Source organism: Oreochromis niloticus, linkage group LG6 (genome assembly GCF_001858045.2).
Source record: "Oreochromis niloticus isolate F11D_XX linkage group LG6, O_niloticus_UMD_NMBU, whole genome shotgun sequence".
In the NCBI taxonomy this organism is placed as follows: Eukaryota; Metazoa; Chordata; class Actinopteri; order Cichliformes; family Cichlidae; genus Oreochromis; species Oreochromis niloticus.
In genome coordinates this window covers 16508913-16531247 of record NC_031971.2, presented here as the reverse complement: position 1 = coordinate 16531247, position 22335 = coordinate 16508913, and the positions used below count along the sequence as shown (strand labels likewise).

Genomic DNA, 22335 nt, shown 5'->3' with positions numbered 1-22335 from the left:
CTTGCATCTATCTTTGCTTACATCCAATTAGACAATCAAACCTATCTATCTTTGCTTATGCCTGTGGGAGTGATTGATGGCTGAGGAAAGAGGTGAAGGCCTCCTCCCCGGTGGTCTGGCTGGGCTCTTAGCCACTGTGCAATGACCGCTGCTGCTGCTATCCCTGACCCACATCACCACATCATTGACACTAAACCGACCGCCAATCTTCCGTTGGCCCGTTGCCTTTGGCACGGTCTGCGCTGGAGCTGTTTAGATTATAACCCTGCTGCATAATGAAGGCTGAAAAATAACGAAGACGAACTCTGTGTCCACAAACTACAAGATAATGCTTGTTTGTCTATCATTATTGTCACACTGACTGATTTTTTTTCGTTCTTTTTTTTAAAAAATGCTGTGCACACAGCCGCACAGGCCAGCACTGCGGTGCACGTGTTAAGTGGCAAACACAAGGAGGATAAAACAGTTCAGGAACACTATCCCATGTTCAAATAAACAGAGGTGTGTGGGGTCTGAAGAACAAACACACATTCATTAGGTGTATTGGTGCCTCTGGACCCATAGTGTTTGAGCAGTGGTGCATACACACCCACACACACACACACACACACACATATGTACATATGTAAGACATACAAACACACAATGGCATGGACTCTCTTACACTCTCTTTATATTGCTCATTTTCACACACACTCACACAGTGTCCAAACCAACCCCCAATTAGACAATCAAATCCGCTCTGCTGACCCTTAGCTTCTCTGGGATTTGGAGTTTACACCCCGACATAGGCCGCCCACTCCTGTTTATCCAAGAAACCTGACTGATGGATTGTATTGTTTGGCCTTTCGCAGCTATAATTGGCTTCGTTGTATAGGTTAAAGCTTGGGATATATTCTGCAGACCCCAAACATGCCACGCTTGGCCTCTGGGTCAATAACACTCGTATCAGTCCAAGGCCCCCTAAATGGTAAAGGGGTCAGGAGTGAGCATCACTGGCTCGCTAACGACATTAGTTGGTGGCGATGACCTCACCATCTTAACCCTCATTTGCTCGTGAACCAGAGACACGAGCTCGGCCAAGTATGCCTTCTAACCTCCGCGGCACCCAGTAAATATTTAGCCAGGACTCCACACTGTGATACACAGCCAGTCCAAACAACCTGCTAAACAATTATCATTGGCATAATCTGTATACTGAACTGCCTCCATCATGTATCCATGTGTCGATATAGTGTTTGGCTTTAAAACGCTGTGTGATATTTTGTTAGCTTGAGATGTTAAATTGTAGCGACTGTCATTCTGACACCACAGAACAAGAAAATGTGCATTTCAAACACTTATTTATAGTCCACTCTATAAATCAGTGGTTGGGGATAGTGTGTTTTGCTCTTAATGGCAATAGAGTACAGTAAGTACATAAAACAAAGGAAAAACTTTGCATACAGAACTCAGGGAGACAGTCAGGCTCAAAAGTAGATTACACCAAGTCAGCAAAACAGAGAAGGTGACAGCAAATAACAAGCCTTAAATTTCAGTGGAAGGATTCCAGATGTGCACTCGGAGATGACCTTGAAGGTGCCCAATTGAATTGAGGTATGGTTTTTGATTATTTTGGCTCTCAAGCTGTCGACAGAGAGCCATCACAACAGTGTTTTAGGAATACTTTTATCAACAGACCATAAAATCCACAGAATTGACTTGCCTTGAAACTCGTTTCATGATTTAAGCATATATATGCAGCATAAAATCACGCACATTTTTTTTATGTATATACCTGATGTTGTATTTAATTAGATAAAACAACTTATTGCTGTACCAGCCATTCTAGTTTATAGCCTTCATTGGGGACCCAGTACATTTTGGGACTGCGTGCTAGGATGGAAAGTGATTTCGTCATGCATCTACAAGAGTCATAAATGTCTGAACCACTGGTTGCTAAGCATTCAACAAAGACACTTACAAACATATGACACCTCTCTGTTTGGCCACGGGTGAAGTTGTCACACTTGGGTATGCAAACATTTGCTAAAATATGGCTTCCTTTCCTCTGCAGCGTACTAATGAGGCTGCAGCCATGGTGATTTAGGGATGTCCAGAATTTTGAAGTTGATCTTGGAGACCACACCATTTCCAATAAATGCAGCTATTCTCCTCAGTGCTTTATGTGCTCAGGTTTGTATTACACTCTCAAGTTACATTTCCGTCTACACTGGAGGTCTCGGCAGTGATGACTCAACGAGGAGTGTACAATAACTGTATTTGTGAAACGACAGATGTTTGTATACCGTGACTGCGGATGTCAGTACCGCCAGACACTATTTTGGTCACCAGATGATGCTCTGGTAGCGTTCCAAGGTGGGCTAGATAGGCAGAAGCTTGTCAACACAAAGTCTGAAATGACACAATTTAAAGGCCATGTGGTGAAAAAAGAAAGGGCGAAAATCTATATTTCTGTGTGTGGATCTACAAATCGTTTCCTAGGACATACCAAAGCACAATGTACAAACGGTTTAGACACTAACAAAGAGAAGTAAACGGTAGGTATGAAAGCAACAAAGCACGGTAAAATCATTTGCTTGAAATGTGTTTAAAGTGCCTTAAACAGAAATGTATTCTGAATTTGTCCTAATGGTGCTTTTTGTGAGAAATAAAAAGAGAATGTAGTTTCAGTGTCAAAGTATTGTAAGATAAAGATGCTACAACAAAACCATGTTTCAACAGTACAATACTAGTAAAAAGACTGCAATAGCTAACATGCCAAAAGAACACTTTTCTTTTCACTCACATTTCTTTGTTTATAATAGGCATCCTATCAGAAGAAAATAGACTTAAAATAAGGTGCTTTTTTCGAACAAAGGATGAATTGTAGCAGGTAAATGTCGATCATATTTAGTCCAATGGAAAAGAAAAAAATAGAGTTTAAGTGAACTCACAACCGACTCACAACTGACTTTCTAACATCTTAAAATCTCAGTCTCTTGGTATTGATCCACAAACTGACCTGTACATAATTTCCAGAGAGACATATGTACTATAACTGTACTTTCTTATTGTCAAGCAATTATACTCAGTTGAAACTCAAATTGATTGAATGATGGTTTTTTGTTAAAATAGAAGAAAATAGATAATAAAAAGACGTCCATTAAAAGGATAAACTATATGGTTAAGGATGGATCCGGTGAATATGAACCCTCCCTTAGCTATGCTGCAATAGGCCTAGGCTGCTGAGGGCTTCCTCTGATGCACTGATTGTGTCTTCTTCACTCACCTTTTTTCCACTCACTATGCATTTAATCATCGGTTATTACTCATCTCTGGCTCTCCTTCCCCTCACCCCCAACCGATCACAGTAGATGGACGCCCCTCCCTGACCCTGGTTCTGCTAGAGGTTTCTTCCTGTTAAAAGGGAGTTTTTCCCTCCCACTGTCGCCAAAGTGCTTGCTTGAAGGGCGTTGTCTGATTGTTGGGTTTTCTCTGTATTACTGTAGGGTTTTTACTTTACAAAATAAAGCACCCTGAGGCAACTGTTGTTGCGATTTGGTGCTATATAAATAAAACTGAATTAAAATTAATTACATTATTGCTCCCATTTTATCTCCTGAGACAATAACACTTGGACAGCACAGTGTAAAACATGAAGTGGGTTCAAGTTGTTTGAACATTACTGATGTGATCCGACTCCACAGTACTATCCAGATGACCACACAAATATTTGGAGCACGCGGTGATACTTGGCAGCCTCCGTCTCTTAGACGGCGTGCAAGCCACAGGTTGTGAAAGACTGGAAGAAGAAAAAATTTCACATTCCCAAGAAAAAGACAAGTGTTGAAATTTGTTTGAATGTTTTATGATCAATCCATCCCCTAATTTGCTGGCTGGTTTATCTCACCAGCATCGGCGAGTTCCTTCTCTTTTGGTGGGCCGAGCGCACCACAAGAACATAAAGGCTCAGTTCATTTAGCATGTTAATAAAAAACAGACACATGGTTTCTATGACTTGGACTGTAGACTCATAACAACCTTATAATCAAAGACATTGTGTATAAGGAATACTGATTCCAGTTGTGGCCTGATGTTGGCAATTCCCCCCATTTACTCTTTTTACATTCCACTGCCAGAGAGTGAGTAAAAATAAAGCCATTTACAACATTATACCGCAAATGGTTCATCTGCGAGCACTGGCACTAAACACCTGCTTGTGCTGAACATAATCTGCGAAATAATACTGCTGTGCACAATTACGTACAACACCTGTGCCAAATATACTTTATCAAGGGTTGGTTTGCCAAAATTACACAGAAGAATCGTACTTAGCCGTAGTGTTATTTAGTTTTCGGATAATTTGGTGGGGGTTTTTGCAAACTGGCACTCATTTTTTAAATCCATAATTAATGAAAACGTTACTGAAATGTATCTTGGGGCACATGAATAGACACAGCTGAAAACTGTCTTTGAGACTCAGCAATGCACAGAATTCAAAGCTCTTCTTTAAGACTAGTCATCTAGGAGATGGCGTCTTACTGGCACAACACTGCTTCTCTGACGAGGAGAGGATGGATAAGCAGCAGAGGGAAGCATTTTATCAGAGTCTTTGTACATATCAAGTCATGTAAGTATACTTAAAATCCTTGGTGGTCCAATGCTGCTATCAGCAAGTGGAATGTAGCACGGTGGGGACTGCACCCAGAAAGTTCAGCTCTGTATCTTTGCAATTAGCTGAAGATAAACTCGGGTTTTTACACTGTCCTGATTTATGCTTTGTTTCCCAAATTATTTACAAAATGATCATTCCCACAAGAAACTACACACATGTTGCGTGTGTTTATGGTCACTGACTTTTGTTAATTTGTTGTCTGCTTCTAAATGGCTGTGAGGGGAGCATGGGGATAATGAAGCAGTGTTTATGTTTTTGAGTGCTTAGTGGTATAAGGAGTGCGACTGTTTGAGTATTTTATGTTCTCGTGCTGATTGTTCTGCGTGCATGTTTGGAGGACATCAGTGTGTTTCAGAGCATATGAGCCTGTCTGACAGACCATGTGAGCCTACCTCAAACCTTTACATTGTGTTAGTGTGAAGCTTTGAGGAATGGGAGGGGGCATACAGTGGCAGACAGGGCGCTGACCCCATTCGTCTGAGATGAACCCCGCTGAGAGAAGTCTAAGGCCGGGGTCACGACTGCTCAATCACACTCAGCGGGTTAACATGCACGTTCATGACCGAGCCATTACCAGATTGCTGCATTATGTTAAATAAATTCAGATTTTGCTTTCCTCACCCAGCTGAAAGATTAAGCGAAAGCTTGAGGAAACAGCAGGAGTCCCAACAAAGATTTGATTTTTATACAAATCCCACAATCATATATATTTGTACATTTGACCGTTCAGTTAAGCACTGAAAGGCGTCCTTACGACTGTGTTCACCATGCACATGTTTGATGACGTTCATGCAAAGTTTGTTTAATTTGTGCATGTTCAGTTCTTGTTAGGTGATAGCCCCGTGTTGGTATGTTCATCATAGTAATGCTGGTCCAGCATCTACATTGCAACTGACCCAATCATGTTGTTGTGATGTTATAACTTTGGAATGTGGAGGGGAAAAATATGAAACTCCTTTCTGGAGCATTTCAAGTGTTTTCTTTATTAATAGGCAATATAACAAATATATTATCGCGTTAGATTTGCTTCTAGCCAAATTTAGGTTACTCCTGTTGGTTTGCTACTAATAGTTTTAGCATTAGCTAACCTCTTGGCTAATGTTAACTGAATACTCAGTCAAGTTGACTGGTTAGTTGCTACGGCAATCCTGGACCTGGATTATTATGATGATGTAGGATCAACACCAACAATAACAGATCATACCTTTCTTTACGCTACAGTCAGTAATTTTGAATCTTCCCAGTGCAGCTGTTCAGCCGCTGATTATTGATCAAGTTATCAAAATAAGCTACTATAAAAATGCTTTCAAGAAAATAGATGAAAGAAAATAGCAGCGTAGAGCAGATGACAACAGTGCAGGAATAAGAAGCTAAAGTTTGGTTGACCATCATCGTGTCATGACACGTGACACATCGTGTTGTGTCGTGACACTATGAAACAACCCGTTGGGTATTAAATCTTCTGTATCCATAATTCACTGGTAATGATATATATACATATATATATATATTAGTACTGTCAGCGTTAATCTCGTTAAAATGACGTTAACGCCATAACTGCATTAACACGGCAAATCTCCATTAGCAAGTTAACGCGGATTGCCCTGTGCGTGGGGCAATGCGTTAGCGTGGTTAGCTCGTTAATGCGTTAGTGCCATCCAAAAAAAACAACAATCAGATGACTTCTTATGGGCAAGCACTTGGCAAAAGTGGAAAGGAAAAACTCCCTTTTAACAGGAAGAAACCTGTGGCAGAACCAGGCTAAGTGAGGGGCAGACATTGATATACTGGTAAATTTACTAGTATATCAAGCGTGACCTTAAACTAAACTGACACTAAAACACCCAAATAAGTTTATTTGGACAGTGGATTTGACAACCCAGCTACTTAAAACTTTGTAGAAAATGAAAATGGAGCTAGTGCTCAAACACCAAAAGCTGCAGTTTCTCCAGTGATCACCTCAAGCAAATATTGCTGACACTGTTAGACTGTTAGACTGTAAGCTGTTAGGCTTACAGTCTAACAGTCCCTTGTTAGACTGTAAGCCCAACAAGGGACAATTGTTGAAAATTAGCAGTAGCTATAAACCTATGTCTCATGTCTTGCACTTGAACTATGTTAAACTGCACTGTCCCTTTTAAATAAAATAAATTCAAATTCAAATTCATTATTGTATGGTCTTTTACTTAGAGTATAAAGTCCCTTTAGGTGACTATATAAATAAAACTAAATTAAATGGAACTGAATTATGTTGTATGACGATATGGCTGCTTTGTGTGACAGGGTGTGATCTTGACCACTAGCAGTTTGTTTGGCATCACTTTTTTGAGTTGCTGAACTTTAATTCTTAATTCCGTTTGTTGTTGTGGTGCTTTTTGGAGGTTTTCTATTGCAACTGTCTGTCAAATAACATGGCTAGCTATTGCGCAACAGATTGTCTGTTCTTCAGTTCTAGTGAGTGAAATTCTAATACTGTCTTTATGTTTGCACTTATGTCAAATAGCAGATATCAGTGTCGCTGTGATCCACCTATTCAATCTATAAATGCACAGTGGCTAACAAAAACCAAACAAAAACAACAAAAACATGCCAACAGTATGTCCATCGGGGGCGGGGCATGCTAAAGAGTTCAAGAAATATAGTCCCTTGACAGCAGTACAGGAGTCAGAGGAACGATTGCTACCTGTAGTAGTTGTGCATATTTGTGTTCTAAATAATAAAATCCAAAGTGCAACTGGAACCAATCCTGACACCAAAACAGATTATGTTGAGTAAATCAATTTCCACAGTTGACCTGAACACTATTTGTAGAACTAAGAAACATTTAGACAGCAAGTAAAAACTTTATGTGGTTCACTTTGGAGCCTGTTGCCCAACTGCGCTGTATACCCAAATGTGCATACAATAAATTAAACAACAGAAAGAAAAAGAAGCCATTTGTTCAAAAATCGATGACATATTACATTTAACACACATATAAACCCATGCTGTGATTTCCAAAGTAAGCTTGACTCTTCCTGGTAATCTGTTTTCTTGAGTTGTTTTCTCTTGCCTATTTAAGATATAAAGCCACTGACTCAAACCTGCCATCACTCTGCTGCTAATAAAAGGCAGGCCACAAAAAGGCAAAACATATCTGACTAACATGCATTTGTGCACAAGCAACTAGCTATCAACTAGCTATCAAAGTGTTATGTGATACATAAGGAATAATAGCAGAAGCGAGATAGAAATGCACCTGGACATGAATAATGAAACAAATTTGTGTCACACTGAGTTCAAGTGCGAGTGAAGCTAACAAAAGCAAATCAGGCACTTTACTTTTTTCAAGCTATTAGCCTACTTCAAAACTATCAGAACTATAACCAAAAACCTTCCATAGCTAGTATGAACCGAAATCACAAAAGAGAACAGAGTTTGAGTTACATTTAGGCAAGAAATGTGAAAATGTATACTGTAATAACTGGGCAGTGTTTTATAGCAGACGTACCTCAGACTAAGTGAAAAGGATTACAACAAAAGCATCCTGACAGGAGAGGCTGGCGCATCATTAAAAAAAAATGACTCATGCTTGGTAATCAGATCCCAGACAAAGGGGAAGTTTTCACTTTGAATTTTTGATACAGAAGAAAAAGGACCAGCCAAGGGAATATTACTCTGAAATCAGACCTCGCAACGATTCCCACGGACAATAAAACAAAGTAGGTTCTCAAACAGTGACCTTTAAATGGGAGCATGCGAGGCAAAAAAAACCTCTCTAACTGATTCCACACCTTCTGTTCCAGTCACCTCTTTTCCTTTTCCGATGTAAAATGAGCCCGACGCAAAGAGACTGTGCAAACTGAGATTTCACAACTGACTACGAGTCCTGGAAAAACCATATGACGTCCAATTTTGGGAGAAGCTGTACAGGGCACTATCAGACCAATTACACCCATGCTGAGGACCACCTTGAGAACTACAGTACTTTTCCAAATGATGGAGTAAAATTCTTTCCATTTGCTTAATCTAAATAAGAGTGGAACTGATTAATCTGGTCGGTGGGCCTGGTACTCGTTTTGTTTGACTGACTCCTCAGATAAAATGTTCACGTTTAGCGAGAATTGATGTTTTCCACATTCGCCAAGCAAAAGCAAGAATTTGGGGTGTAAATTTAGCAGTGTTGTTCTTCAAACTGGTAGAAATTGCTTGGAGAGAGAAACGCTGTTTAGATCTGAAAGAGCGTCAAAACAGTCACTTTTTAGTGTTTTTAGTGAGCAAAATGGAACGGGAGGAAAAAAATGTGCGTCGTGGCTTTTGATGTCACCTGAAATTCTTGAAAGAGCTGGCCAGAGGAAGTTTAAGTAGTCAGCTAATAACTTTTGAAGGCCCCTATTTATCAAACACTGTAGACGGTACATTAAAAAAAGACCTTGTGCAGGTGCATATGTGCAAACACACACACACACACACACACACACATACACTCCTCTGCCTGGCTTATTCAGATGCCATGAGTTGAAGGAGCACTCAATGGCTCAGGCCTACCTGATGGAGAGCTCGAGAGGCCAAGCAGGAACAGATGGGCTGAGGACGGCGGGGTACTGAGAATGAGGGAGCAAAGGGAGGGAAAGAAGAGAGAAAGAGAGAGAGCATCGACAGTCATGGACCACCATCATTGCTGCCCACACCAGACTGCACTTACCACCAGCCGCCTGCCTGCCCCCATCCCACCAAATTCATTTTCAGTGCAGTGATTCTCTGCTGTAATGAATCTGCAATTTGCACACATATGTAGTGCCTAACATGGTACTACTTTGGGATCTGTTTAACCCCGATGGAAACATTTACAAACAAGTGACCACAAAGAGTCATCAATCTGCACATTAACCTCTTACTTGTCTCTGGGAGGAGGGTAAAGGGGGGATTATGCTATTCTCTATTATAGGGTTTGGAGAAGACCAAAGAAAGTGGAAAAAAGAGGAAAGGGAAATAGCCTCTTTCAAAGCAGAGTATAGGAGAAATTAGCCAAATCCTAACAGAACAACTTTATAATTGCTTCAATTATTGTCTGCTGTCTCCTTTATGACTGGAAAAAAAAGACATGGAGTGAGAGATTCGAGACCTGTGAAAGACAGAATGACTCATCATAAGCTCCCTGAGTTGGAAATCTAAAGAGTCACTGCGTTGAAACATCTGGAAAGACATCTGTCTAAAGAAATGACTGATTGGCTTCCTACGTTTCCTGAAAGGAGCAATGGAAGCCAAAGCTGCTGTATTTATTTCCATGGAGCTGTGTCACTGTATTTGTGTGTATTTACATGCATCAGGCATTTAGCATAGCTCAAGCAGTTACGGGACACTCCATCTTCTCAGCTTGTGCAACTCGGTATGTGTCTCGTGCCACCGTACTAGGGAGCCCTGGGTGGCTTCACTTATTCATGCCATGTGTATACTTTAGCCAAACAAGGCCTAAGGACACTCCGGGGTGGTACAGAGGAAGGAGGGGCGAGGAAGCTAAAGGCGAGGTAGTGTGGTCTTATGGTTGAAGCCCGTGATTTAGAGGCTGTTGATACCGGGCAGACAGCCCAGGCTCAGTCACTGACTCACCGCGGATGACGCTGCATAAGTCACTGCACTTAAAATGTCCTCATGTGTTTAGATCTGTTCAAGTGGAAATCAGGCACACTCGCACAGCTGGGAATGGCTACTGGATCTGATTTTCTTGTTTCTCTCCTGCTTTTCCCTGAAGCTTTCATAAACAGATGGCAGAGGCTCATTAAGCTGTTGTCAGAACTATTAATGACATTGTGAACACTTTCCGAGGTCTGTATGCCTTAAGGCGTGCGATTGCCAAAGCAGGGTCGTTAAAGAAGGTGTGAGAGTAACGCAATGCTGCTGTGTGCTGCAAGGTGAGGGATGGATGCCATGAAAGAAAAGTACACACATGGTTGGACGACTGTTAACAGTGAACTGACATTATTGATTTCATGTTTGCAGTGGAGGGGAGAAAAATGGAATAACGTCATGTGATTTCAGCGCCGTAGGAGTGCGCTGAATGATTTGACTGTGCAGTGCATACTGTATGTATGAGCTGTATGTGCTTTGATTCTGGGGTAGAGGGCTTATACCACTGTTAAATCAACTAAGTAATTGCTTCTGGCATTTCATTCAGATAATAGCTTTGTGTTGCCTTTTGTTTTAAAAAGTGTGAACTGTTGAAATCCAAACAAATAAGTAGGGCTACTTCACCAGAACTGCATCTTCAGCAGGTGGATGACTGTTTCTGTGACTTTCTAAGACCAATTATCTGACGTCATGATGGTCATACTTTTACTAGCTACATTTATTATGGTTATATGACTAAGACAGAAAGGGAGCAGTATTTTTCAAAAAGGCAATATCTTTTAGGCTGAAACAGAGATATAATCTAAAAATGTGCACTGCTATATCTGTACTGGGATTTTTGATGTGGTCTGATAGCGCATTATTCAATCTACATGAAGCACTGACAGTCTAATTGTGATGGCTTTGTGAAGTGACGTTAGAGCCCTCCTGAAATCTCCTTTCTCTCTTGGTCACAATGATACTAAAATGCTGATTTTAGGCAGGTGAAATGTTTATCGTATTCACCCTCATAGTATTCAATCTTAGCATCTCAGTAGGTTGGGTTGCCAAATGCTGCCCCTTTGTCTTTTGTCTTGTCTCCCTCCCCTCGCTCCCAATCGGTTGTGGCAGATGTCTGCTCCTCACTTAGCCTGGTTCTGCTGCAGATTTCTTCCTGTTAAAGGGGAGTTTTTCCTTTCCACTTTTGCCAAGTGCTTGCCCATAAGAAGTCATCTGATTGTTGGTTTTATGTATTTTTGTAGGGCCTTTACCTTGCAAAATAAAACGCCTTGAAGCAACTGTTTTTGTGATTTGGCGCTAGTGAATTGTCAAACCTGCACACGTCTCCAAATTATGCACAAAGTGTCCTTTGTTGTGCTCTGTCTAACGAGTGCGTCCGTCACTAGCAACTCAACACATATGGATGCCCGTAAATGATCCTTTTATGTCACATTCAAATTCATGCAGAACATTTTTAAGCACGCAGGGCTAATGGTCTAGTCATTGTGAGACACTTGGTGAATAGACCAGGGGTAGCCAACTCCATGCCTCGAGAGCTGGTGTCCTGCAGGTTTTAGATGTGTCCTTAATCCATCACAGCTGATTTAAATGGCTAAATTACCTCCTTAAACATTTCTTGAAGTTATCCAGAGGCCTGGTAATGAACTAATCATTTGATTCAGGTGTGTTGACCCAGGGCTATATCTAAAACCTGCAGGACACCAGCTCTCGAGGCCTGGAGTTGGCCACCCCTGGAATAGACTCTCATAAGACGTGTGAATATAATCAAAGTGTTTGTCTGAGAGAAATGAGTGATTTTTAGGACACCCGAGCCTAATATTAGCTGGCATAATCTTAGCTAATGATAACAAACTGCTGTTGTTAAGTCGGCTGTCCAGAGTCGGGAGGGCCACATGTGTAATCAGCTAACAATAATTAATTGCGACAATATTGGCAATAAATTACCTCCATGGCACTTAAACCCCTACGACTACTCCCTCTTTGGCCGGTCTCCAGCCAAAAACATAAAACACAATTAGGCAGAATGGTGACGTCCATATCAGCCGCTGTATACAAGACAGTGGGTCAACATGACAGGTTCTACAAACGTACACCCTTTTTAATGGTTGAATTCTGAGTTTGTTAGAAGATGTAATTACACACTTATTAATGTATATTTATGAGCACAGTATCCTATTCTTATGTTAAATAACTTCAAAAACAACTGACTGCACCTTTAATTCCAAGCAAATGATCTTTTACTTGAACCAACCAGATCTAAAGCAAGCAAACACGTTTCTCACCACAAACAAAACACAGTTGCCGTATGACTGCAAAACTACACCGGAAACATTGTTTTCACTCCAAATAGTCAGACTGCCTCTTGGAAAATGGGAAAAATTAATAATAATATTGTACTACATAAGTCAAATACGTGTTTGTGTTGTTTTTTAAAATGAATTTTATAATGAAATGGCTGCAATCAGCTGCCCACACAACATTCGATCCATATATACACAGTAGTGTTACCTTATGAGCATTTGTTTATGTTTCTTTTAAAAACCTTTACCTTTTTAAGTGTAAATCAATTCCTTTTTCATTTTGTATTACTTGGTCATCTTCTTTCTACACCCCACTAGACAATTTGCATAATAATCACCTCGACTGCTTTCCAATTTCAGGTTACAGGTTAGTAAAAATCCACCTCGCAATTTATTGCTTTTGTCCTCCTTTTCCTTCCCATGAGCTTTGTTTTGTTCCATCTGAGAAAAGCATTTGATACACAATATTCCTTTTCACAAACTCTTGTTTGCTAGAAAGTTTACGAAATATGCCCAGTTGACATTCATTAAGAATCTTGGGCAGAAGGCGTGGGAACGTCGTCAACATTACCTCAGTGTCAACTTTCCTTTTAGAACTATTTTTATACCAACTAGACGTCTAGAATGAAGGGTCAGCCAGTGGTTATTCCTACAAAGTGAAAATTAATACTAAAGGGAACACTGACATGCGTACCAAATTTCAATAAAAAATAATAAAGCCTATTTGTATAGCATTTAGCAAAACCAGCATTACAAAGAGCTTCCCAGAAACACAGAATAAAAGAACAACCTAGAAGGAAATTATAAAAACAATTTACATATCAATTAAAACATGCCATGCAAGACGCACTATCAAACTAAGAATAAGCTACACTGTGATTTCACTGTAATTAATACCTTAACATTAACATAAAAATATATAACTTAACATAATAAGAGGGAGTCAGGCACGGAATGAAAAACCCCCACAAAAATCTGTTTTAAAATTTGATATAATTTGTTGTATGAATGAGTCTTTAGCAGTGATTTTTAAAGAAGACACTGATGAAGTAAGCCGGACTTCCTCAGGCACAACTGAGGAGTCCTAACAGGAAAAGCTTGATTGCCTTTTAAGTTTGAGGTGGGAATAGTTAACAGGTTTCTGCCTTCAGATCAGAGGTTGTGTAATGGTTAGTACAAGAACTGCAGTTTGAGTATAAAATGTGGGCCAGACAATGAATGGCTTTATAAGTAATAAGTAAAATATTTAAATCCTTTCTAAAAGTAATGGGCAGCCAGTATAGAGTCATTAAGACTGAAGTAATATCTTAACTTTTCTTGGCTCTTGTAAGAAGTCTGGCTCCTGCAAATCTGAAGTCTGTTTAATGTCTTCTGATTGATATTTATTGAAAGACCATTACAATAATCTAACCAAGAAGCAATAAAAGCATGAATGATAGTGTTATAGTGTTATTAAACACTATCATTCATGTTATTATGTGTTATGTGTTATTAAAAATCGGTATTGATCATGTTTTTGAGATATTCCTCAGGTGGGAGTTGCAGGACTGGCTGAACTTGTTTATATGTTTGTCAAAGTTGAGATTAGAATCAGATAATACTGATAATCACATGGCTGCCACTCTCTGAGCCTGGTTCTGTCAGAGGTTTTTTCCTATTAGAAGTGAGTTTTTCCTTCCCACTGTCACCAAAGTGCTTGTTCATAAGGTCATCTGATTGTTGGGGTTTGTCTTTACCTCCCAATCTAAAGCACCTTGAGATTAATTTTTGTTTAAATGCACACACATGCATTTCTTAATATGAAGTTAGAAAGATCTATTCATAAAGACCACAAAAGATGGACTTAGCTTGCATGAAAAGTCTGAAAAGTGAAGCCTGCACAGAGGTGCTTTTAAACTGCATTCTTTTTAACAACCACTAGGGGGCGATACCCTTGATTGCAATAGGACCGAAATCAGTGGAAAAACAGTCCTGGACTTGACCTCTGTTGGCACTTTCATAATGAGTTTATAGGCTCAACAACTAATCTGGGATCATACTGAATGAAAATTTCTTTTTAAAGTTTCAGGCAGGAAGGCTTTCTGGGATGATGCTCGTTGGATAATGACTTGTGACTGACAAGTTGGTAGCTAATGAGTGTGTGATTTCACAGTCAGAAATGGCGAAAATGCTCACTTCACAGCTTGAGATACCAATGGGTGATGTCATTCTAGCTATGTCCATCTTTTATATTGTCTGTGAGTCCATCCAAAAAAGCTGTATTAGCTGTAGAGGTGTTGTAGCTGTACTGATGCCCATGGAAATCCAGATACCATGGAGGTAATTCAAATTTCTAATTAAGAGACATTTAAAAATGACACCAGCAACACAAGAGATGGAAATGGACAGATTCCAGTGTTTTGTTTTATTCTTTTTTTCACTGCTTTTTGGAAAAGGAGCTGAACCACTTCTTCGCACGCTTTGAGGTGAAGGGACCAGAGGCAGCAGCAGCAAAAACATTGGACAGCAGCAGCAGCCCAAGCCTCATAGTGCAGGAATATGAGGTGAGGCGCACACTGAGGGCAGTGAACCCCAGGAAGGCCGCCGGACCAGATGGGGTAACCGCAAAGGTCCTAAAAGAGTGTGGAGACCAGCTGGCTGGGGCCTTCACTAAGATCTTCAACACTTCACTGTCCCAGTCCTGCATCCCGCCGTGCCTAAAGTCAGCCACAATTGTCCCACTGCCAAAGCGTACTAACATTAGCAGCCTCAACGACTACCGACCAGTTGCTCTAACACCTGTTATAATGAAGTGCTTCGAGAAACTGGTCCGACGTCACATCATGTCCTGCCTGCCACCCACACTCGACCCGCTCCAGTTCGCATACAGAGCTAACAGATCAACTGAAGATGCCATTGCTACAACGCTCCACACCACCATCTCTCACCTGGAAGTGCAGGGCCGTTACGCCAGGCTGCTCTTTGTTGACTTTAGCTCTGCTTTCAATACGATACTCCCGGACAGACTAATAGTTAAACTGCTGGAAATTGGACTTCCTTCTACCACCTGCCGCTGGATCAGAGACTTCCTCTCAGACCGTGTACAGAGAGTTAGAGTGGGGCCTCATCTTTCCTCAGCCCTCAGCCTCAACACCGGCTCTCCACAAGGCTGTGTACTGAGTCCCCTACTGTACACTCTGTACACACATGACTGTGTTAGTACCCACCCAGACAACACAGTCATCAAGTTTGCAGATGATACCACCGTGGTGGGGCTCATCTCAGGGGGAGATGAGACGGCGTACAGAGCTGAAGTTCAGAGGCTGTCAGACTGGTGTGTAGATAACAACCTGGACCTCAATACCACCAAGACAAAAGAACTGGTAGTTGACTTCAGAAGGAGGAAGTCTGAGCTGCAGCCTGTCAGCATCAACGGGGAGTGCGTGGAAAGGGTCTCCAGTTTCAAGTTTCTGGGTGTGCACATAGACACAGACCTCCAATGGAGCTCTAACACCTCTGCGGTCTTAAAGAAGGCCCAACAGCGTCTCCACTTTCTGAGAATCCTCAGAAAAATGGACCTGAAGAAGGAGCTGCTGACCGTCTTCTACCGCTGCTCCATTGAAAGTGTGCTGACATATTGCATCGGTGCATGGTTCTCCAGCTGCACCACAGCACACAGAAAGGCACTCCAGAGGGTCATCAATATGGCCCAAAAAATCATTGGACATCCTCTTCCCTCCCTGAAGGACCTGTACAGCACTCGCTGTCTCAAGAGGGCACGCAGCATCCTACGGGACTGTACACACCCAGGACACCGGGTGTTTAAGCTGCTGCCGTCTGGCAGGAGGTTCAGGCTGCTGAGGTCCCGAACAAACAGACTCAAGGAAAGCTTTTACAATAGGGCAATAGCCCTGATCAATGCAAATAGCTGACCTGATTGGCTACCTCCCTGGACTTTTTTAGGGGGGAGGTAACAATGTTTAAAACAATAACAATAATAATATTTATATTTATAACAAGGTGCAATAATAACAAGGTGCAATAATAACAGTGTGCAATACACATACACTTCTTCTTCTTTTTTTATTTACTAAGTTAATATACTGTGTTGTGTTGTTTGTGTTGCGTTGTGATGTGTCATATCGTGTCGTGTTGTGTTATATGTAGTGCCGACGTAGGACAGTTTTCTAATTTCATTGTACTACTGTACTATGTATGACTGTGCAATGACAATAAAGAGTTATCTTATCTTATCTTATCTTATCTTAAAAGACATTATGTTCTGTTCAAGTTCAAGATTATTATTCAGTGCAATAATAAAAATTATATTTGTGCTTTCATCTTTGCAGATGAACCCTGCTGACCCTGCAGTTAAATGTTGGCCACCTCCAACAACACTCAGAGACAACTTTAGGTGGACTTATGAACTGTTAGGTGTGAAGTGGCGGTTTTGACTGCCTAGAATGGAAACACTAACAAAATACACAAGTGGAGTCCTGTCGTTACTCCGTTTGTGGACGCACACGATCACGATGCTGAGCTATGAGACAAACAACGCAATAACAGACGGACTGAGAGAACAGAGTAAACTTTCAGCATTTCTTCAGTTTAGGGAGAAACAGCAGAGGCGGCAATGAGAGTCATGTTGTTGATGCTTATGTGGTCACACGCAAACCTAACCATCATCCCCTGGGATATCCTTAAAAGAGGTTCAGATGCTGAGCGCAGAAGATTTCCCCCACTGACCCTGCAGAAATGAAAGGGCGTAGCAGGTGGTATCACATCAGGAAATTATCACGCACTTTGCATGTGGATGTTTCACTTAGATCAGCATTCTGAATATGTGATCTGAATGGGCCAAATCCAAGCAAAGAGAGAGTCAGAGTTCAAATGTAATGTAAAACAATAAAGGTTGATTGTGAGTAATATGGAGAGGAAAAACTGCAAGACAAAAACATTTTATATAGGCGTCTGATTTTTGTTCTCATGCATGTATATGTGCCTCGGCTCTGAGCCTGTGCCTCACTATGTCAGCTAAGAACTGTGGTCTGTCTAACTGTGATTCTCTGGGTCTATCTCTCCGAGCAGATGTACTCTTTTCTGCTCCACAGCTGCATCCCACATGTTTTCACGCAGCTTGACAATGCACATATATTCTCTTCTGCTCGGAGCTCTAATGTTAGTGGTGATACTGGTGGTGGTGGTGCTGGTGGTGGAAGATTCCTACTATTCTTATGGCCCTGATCTGCCCTTATACTCCAACCAGAGTTCAGCAAGTAGCGCTCCGGCCCCGCTTTGGTCCTGAAAAATCTCCAGTTCTGTAATGTAAAGAATGTAGAGGGTAGGGGGTCAGAACTGGCAGGGTCTGCCACAGCTTCATAGCACACTGAGTCATTTCCATAATTGCCCACAATCAAACCAACCCCTCTTGGATTCCACCCGCTCCAGATTCCTGTAGATAAGCTGTGCCGCGGCTTTGGTGAGTGCTGGAGACCCCCAAGTAAGAACAGGTGCCGCTAATGTAACTGATTTCAGGTTTTCCCAATGTTTCCCCGGTAATTGCTTTGGGTTGAACATTCCCTTTTGGATTGCTATCATGTGACTTTCCTGAAGAGCGGAATGAAAGAGGGTTTGTCCCACATTTGGTATTATCAGGAGACTTTAGCCAAATTAAGATGCCTTACTGTAAGTACGACTGTACAGCAACAAATCACTGGGCATCAGGTCGTTAGTGATTGATTCGCATTGTAGCCAATTTTCCACCGCCTACAAGAAAAGTACTGCAGAGCAAAGCCTTTAGACCATAAACGAAGTCAAACAACCCATGACACAGTATGCAATGTGACGTTTCTCTAATGCTACAGTCTCTTAAGAGATATCAGTTGCTGGCACAGTAAAGTCATTCAAGAACAGAGGCGAGTCATTTTTGACATGACTGTTCATTAACTAAAAGAGAATCTGTATATGAGGGGGGAAAAACACACAGAAAAGTAGTATAAAAAGGCACAGGCTCATTGTTTTTAACAAGTTTAAAAGAGCATATGCAAGTCTTTATGTACGTAATGTAGCTAGTAATTACATTACTAATTAAAATAGTCACTAGCTAGTTTACCCATTCTTAAAAGCCTGTGTTAGCCTTCCCCAGAACCGTGCAGGTACAGTTTTAGTAAATGTACCTTAGGTACACCAAACTATATCAGAAGAATAATGCTTACTTGACGTACAACTGTAAAGGTTTTTCATCTTTACGAACAACGACCGCCGTCTTAGGGAGGGAATTCAGGATAAGTTTAATAGTCTATTACATTTTCTCTCTCGCTATTATCAAAATAAGTCATTACACTGACGTGATAAGTACAGGAGGGCAGTGAATAATAAGCAACAGTCGTTTTAATCGCCTCTACCGTCGAATGAGCGTTCGGTACTTTACCCCCCACCCTTCACCCTCCCACCGCCTCCTGTCTCCGTCCGCCGCTCTGCCAGGTAACCGTTTACCTCGACGTGGACGCGACTGTGGCCACACGCGCGCTCCCGCGAAGTCATACGTCACCGTGCTCGCTCCTCTTCTCGCGCGCTGGTTAAAAAGAAGGAGGAAAGAGCACGGGAAAACATGTGAGCGCTCTGAGGACTTTAGTGAGAGGCAACTTTTATTTTTCTTATATGTTTTTTTTTTTGACCTGTGCATGTCCAAACTGCCGTGCTGTGCTCAAAAAGGAATTACATCTGAAAGGAACCTCACGGCTTTAATTTTTTAATTTTTTCCACTTCCACTGTTTTGCGGGTTTTGGCTTTTTTGTGCTCATCAGGATAAACTGTGTTATTATTTTTGCTTTTATATTGTTATTATTATATTATTTTAATTTTCGGAGTTATACTGTATAACGAGAAGGGAAAAGTAGGGCTAATTTATTTTAAACACCTGTTTTCATACTAACGAATCACATTTAGAACACCTGCGTGTACAAATTTGACTTTTGTTTTCTTCTTGCGTGGAGAAATATATACATATATAAATATAGTGCACTCCAGGTCAACATCTCTCGCTCTCTCTTTTTTTTTTTAAAAAAAGGGACGCGTTTTATTTTATTTTCTATTATTATTATTAATATTATTGCAAGCGTATTTTATTATCTTTTGAGACTATGAAGCATTTGCAATTTGTGCTTGTGCTGGCCATCGCGGTCAACGTGTGGGAATGTGGGGACGCAAAGTTTGGCGAGAGAGGAGAAATGAGCCCCAGGAGAAGAAGATGTTACGACGGAAGCTTGCCTAAGCGGCTGAAGAAAAGGGAGCGAAAACTGTTGCTTGACGGCAGCAGCGGAGGAGAAGTTTGCCACAGGCTGTATCCTCGCGTATCCTGCTGCCCCACCAGGAGAGCCGCCTATCAGATCCTGCACCGCAGGGATCCCAGGGTAAGTTAAAGTCCGTCCGCACACGCTGCATTTTCGTCTAATGAAAGGACTGCCTTTTTTATTGCTAAGGCACCTGAGGACATGCATTTACAACCTTTGTGCATTGTCATTCTGCTTCTTACTGCCGACAGCTGAATTTGAGGATGGTAAGAGGAAGTTGCCTTGGGCTATCCTGCCAAGAAGAAGTCCTAATTTTTATGTTGCTGTGGGAAAGCTATTGTAGCCTTAGTGGTAGGCGACCTTTAAATAGCTTCAGGTGAAATCCCCATTCATAAAACTGTAAGCATATACGTGTGCGTGGCTTAATTTTATTTATTTATTTCCCCTCTTTTCAGCATCGCTGTAGCATTTATACAATCTTCGGAGAACAACTTAATCTGCTTCTATTGGAGGCAGCCTATCGTTTCCGTTGTAGTCCTTAAAAGTGAACAAAAATCCTGCTTTCAGCAATAAAATGTTTACCAGCTTCGCACAATACGGTTAGACTCTAATTCAGTGTGTCCAATCCGCTTCGTTGTTACCATGGCAATCACTCGCCCGATTTACGTTACTTCTACGCTGGCCACAGTGAGCTCCAACCGCCGGCTGAGAGAGACAGAAAGAGGCGCTAGGTAACTAACTGTTGAACCATTTACCCGACAAGGTAGGAGTTCGGCTGTACCTTTTTTTTTTTAAAATTCAGCCGTCGACCTTTTTACTGGAACTGGGAGCTGATAAGGATTTTTCCCCTCTTGCCGGCTGTTTGGCAGCCGTTGGTTCTCAGTGGTTTTCAGAGTTAACGTTCAGACGTTTATTTGTCTAACGTCTTTTAAGTGTCTCGCGCTTTTACGTTCCACTCTTGACCGTTATGGCGCCAACCGAGGTAATAATGTAAGTGTTAAAATGTAATGCAGCGCAAAGCTCAGAGGGGTGTGTGTGTTAATTAAACCGCTCTTCGGAAATGCTGGAAGGAGAGAAAAAAAAAAACAGCTAGTGTATGCGGCCAAACTTGTAGCAGATTCCTTTGGATCCTCACCGGGCCATTCTCATGTAAACCACCCCTCGAATCATTCAGTGGCTGGGTGGTATCTCACTTTGTGTTGCGACAAAAAGCCATATTGCATCATTTAATTTGCTCAAGTCATGCAAATAAGAAGGGGGGGTCGAAACTGAATAGGACGAACTCGACTTCTCCTCCTCCCCACTACACTGCCCACACACGGAGCCCTTTCTGATTATGGCAAAAGAATAACAACAACACCATTGTGTTTGTTGGTTTCACTAATGGGAGAAGCTGGAGAACATCATTCTCCCCCCAGTCATGAGCCCCTGTCCAAGTGTTACTGCCTTTGAGAGGGTGCGTGTCTTTCACTATATCCCCCTGCCAACAAACTTACACCTATTCCCTGAGGACAAGTGTTTTGTTAAAGCTTAGTGTTGCCTACCTCAGTGCTTGTCCTCCTTCTCCTATCCCAGTCTCCCTGATTGTGTGAGGACTGTCCAGATTTTTTCTCTCTCTTTTTTCTATTCCAGCTGAATCGTATTTTACATTTTCATTTTTTATGTGTTAATGTGTTTCTTCTGTGAATTTCTGCTGTTGAGTCATGCAGATGCGATCATAGAAGGAGCAGCTGTTCTCCCACACGAGGCTGAGCTTTGCAGGTGTGAAGGGAATTTTAATAAATAAAAAAAATGCAATGTAAAAATCTGAAATGACAGGGGAGTTGAGTTACTCATGATTTTATTTTATTTTATTATCCCGATGTAGTTCCACTTTTTTTCTCCGATTGTGACTCTGCTCTTGATCTCTGTGAAAGTGTGACAGCTGAGCCTCCTCGTTGCTGTTTTCTCCCTGCTTTTTTGAGGCGTGTACTCACCAAGATTGAGCGAGAGACAACAAACAAAGGTTCACTTGTTCTGGTTTGGATGATGGCAACATTGGAGCCCATCCCAGTAACATATGGACACAGGGCATGGTTGAGAGCACACAAATGCTACTCTCTGTGGACCTTGTGCCAGCCTATGGCACGCAGAATCAATGGGCAATTTAGAGCAGGAGAGCAGGCATGCCCACAACACTACATGGCATGAGTGTAGAGGATACCGAGACAGAGGAACACACTGTACATACAGCGCGGAGCTCCCTTTCGGAAAGGGGTTAGATAAATTGCAGAACAAAGATACCATTCAGTATGATTCTGTCTTTGTTTGGTCCATTACATTGCCTTCTATGAATTGCGATTTCCTATTTGCATGTCTGAAAGTATTTCACCTGTTGGGCAAAATCAGCTCTGTACAACTTCCGAAGAGAAAATCTGTTCTGCAGCTTCAACTCGCTCTGCAACTAGAGTAAAGTGTAAGGTGTCCATATGTTAGCCTTGTGTCCCCTGGTCTAATTGAC

The 22335-nt window shown here is 41.5% G+C and overlaps 1 protein-coding gene and 1 long non-coding RNA gene across 20 annotated transcripts in view; one reads left to right on the top strand and one right to left on the bottom strand.

The window, feature by feature from the left end:
• The window catches only part of LOC102076523 (uncharacterized), a 47264-nt gene extending 25849 nt beyond the window's left edge, over positions 1 to 21415 (bottom strand). For 3 of the 17 annotated variants that reach the window (XR_003220473.1, XR_003220476.1, XR_269288.4), the window contains exons 1-2: positions 18768 to 19018; positions 17771 to 17861 (exon numbers count right to left, since the gene is read on the bottom strand). This is a non-coding gene — a long non-coding RNA (uncharacterized LOC102076523). Of the gene's footprint in view, positions 1 to 9184; positions 9241 to 16991; positions 17291 to 17770; positions 17862 to 17966; positions 18324 to 18758; positions 19019 to 19038; positions 19118 to 21379 lie in introns of those variants that run through there. The other 14 variants (XR_003220462.1, XR_003220463.1, XR_003220477.1 and 11 more) reach the window with 11 other exon arrangements.
• Positions 19139 to 22335, top strand: part of hhip (hedgehog interacting protein) — a 36508-nt gene continuing 33311 nt past the window's right edge. Inside the window, exon 1 of one of the 3 annotated variants that reach the window (XM_003449669.4) lies at positions 19139 to 19955. In XM_003449669.4, coding sequence (XP_003449717.1) covers positions 19686 to 19955 — 270 coding nt within the window. In that variant the 5' untranslated portion in view covers positions 19139 to 19685. Of the gene's footprint in view, positions 19956 to 20469; positions 20567 to 20858; positions 21597 to 22335 lie in introns of those variants that run through there. The other 2 variants (XM_005469870.3, XM_025908001.1) reach the window with 2 other exon arrangements.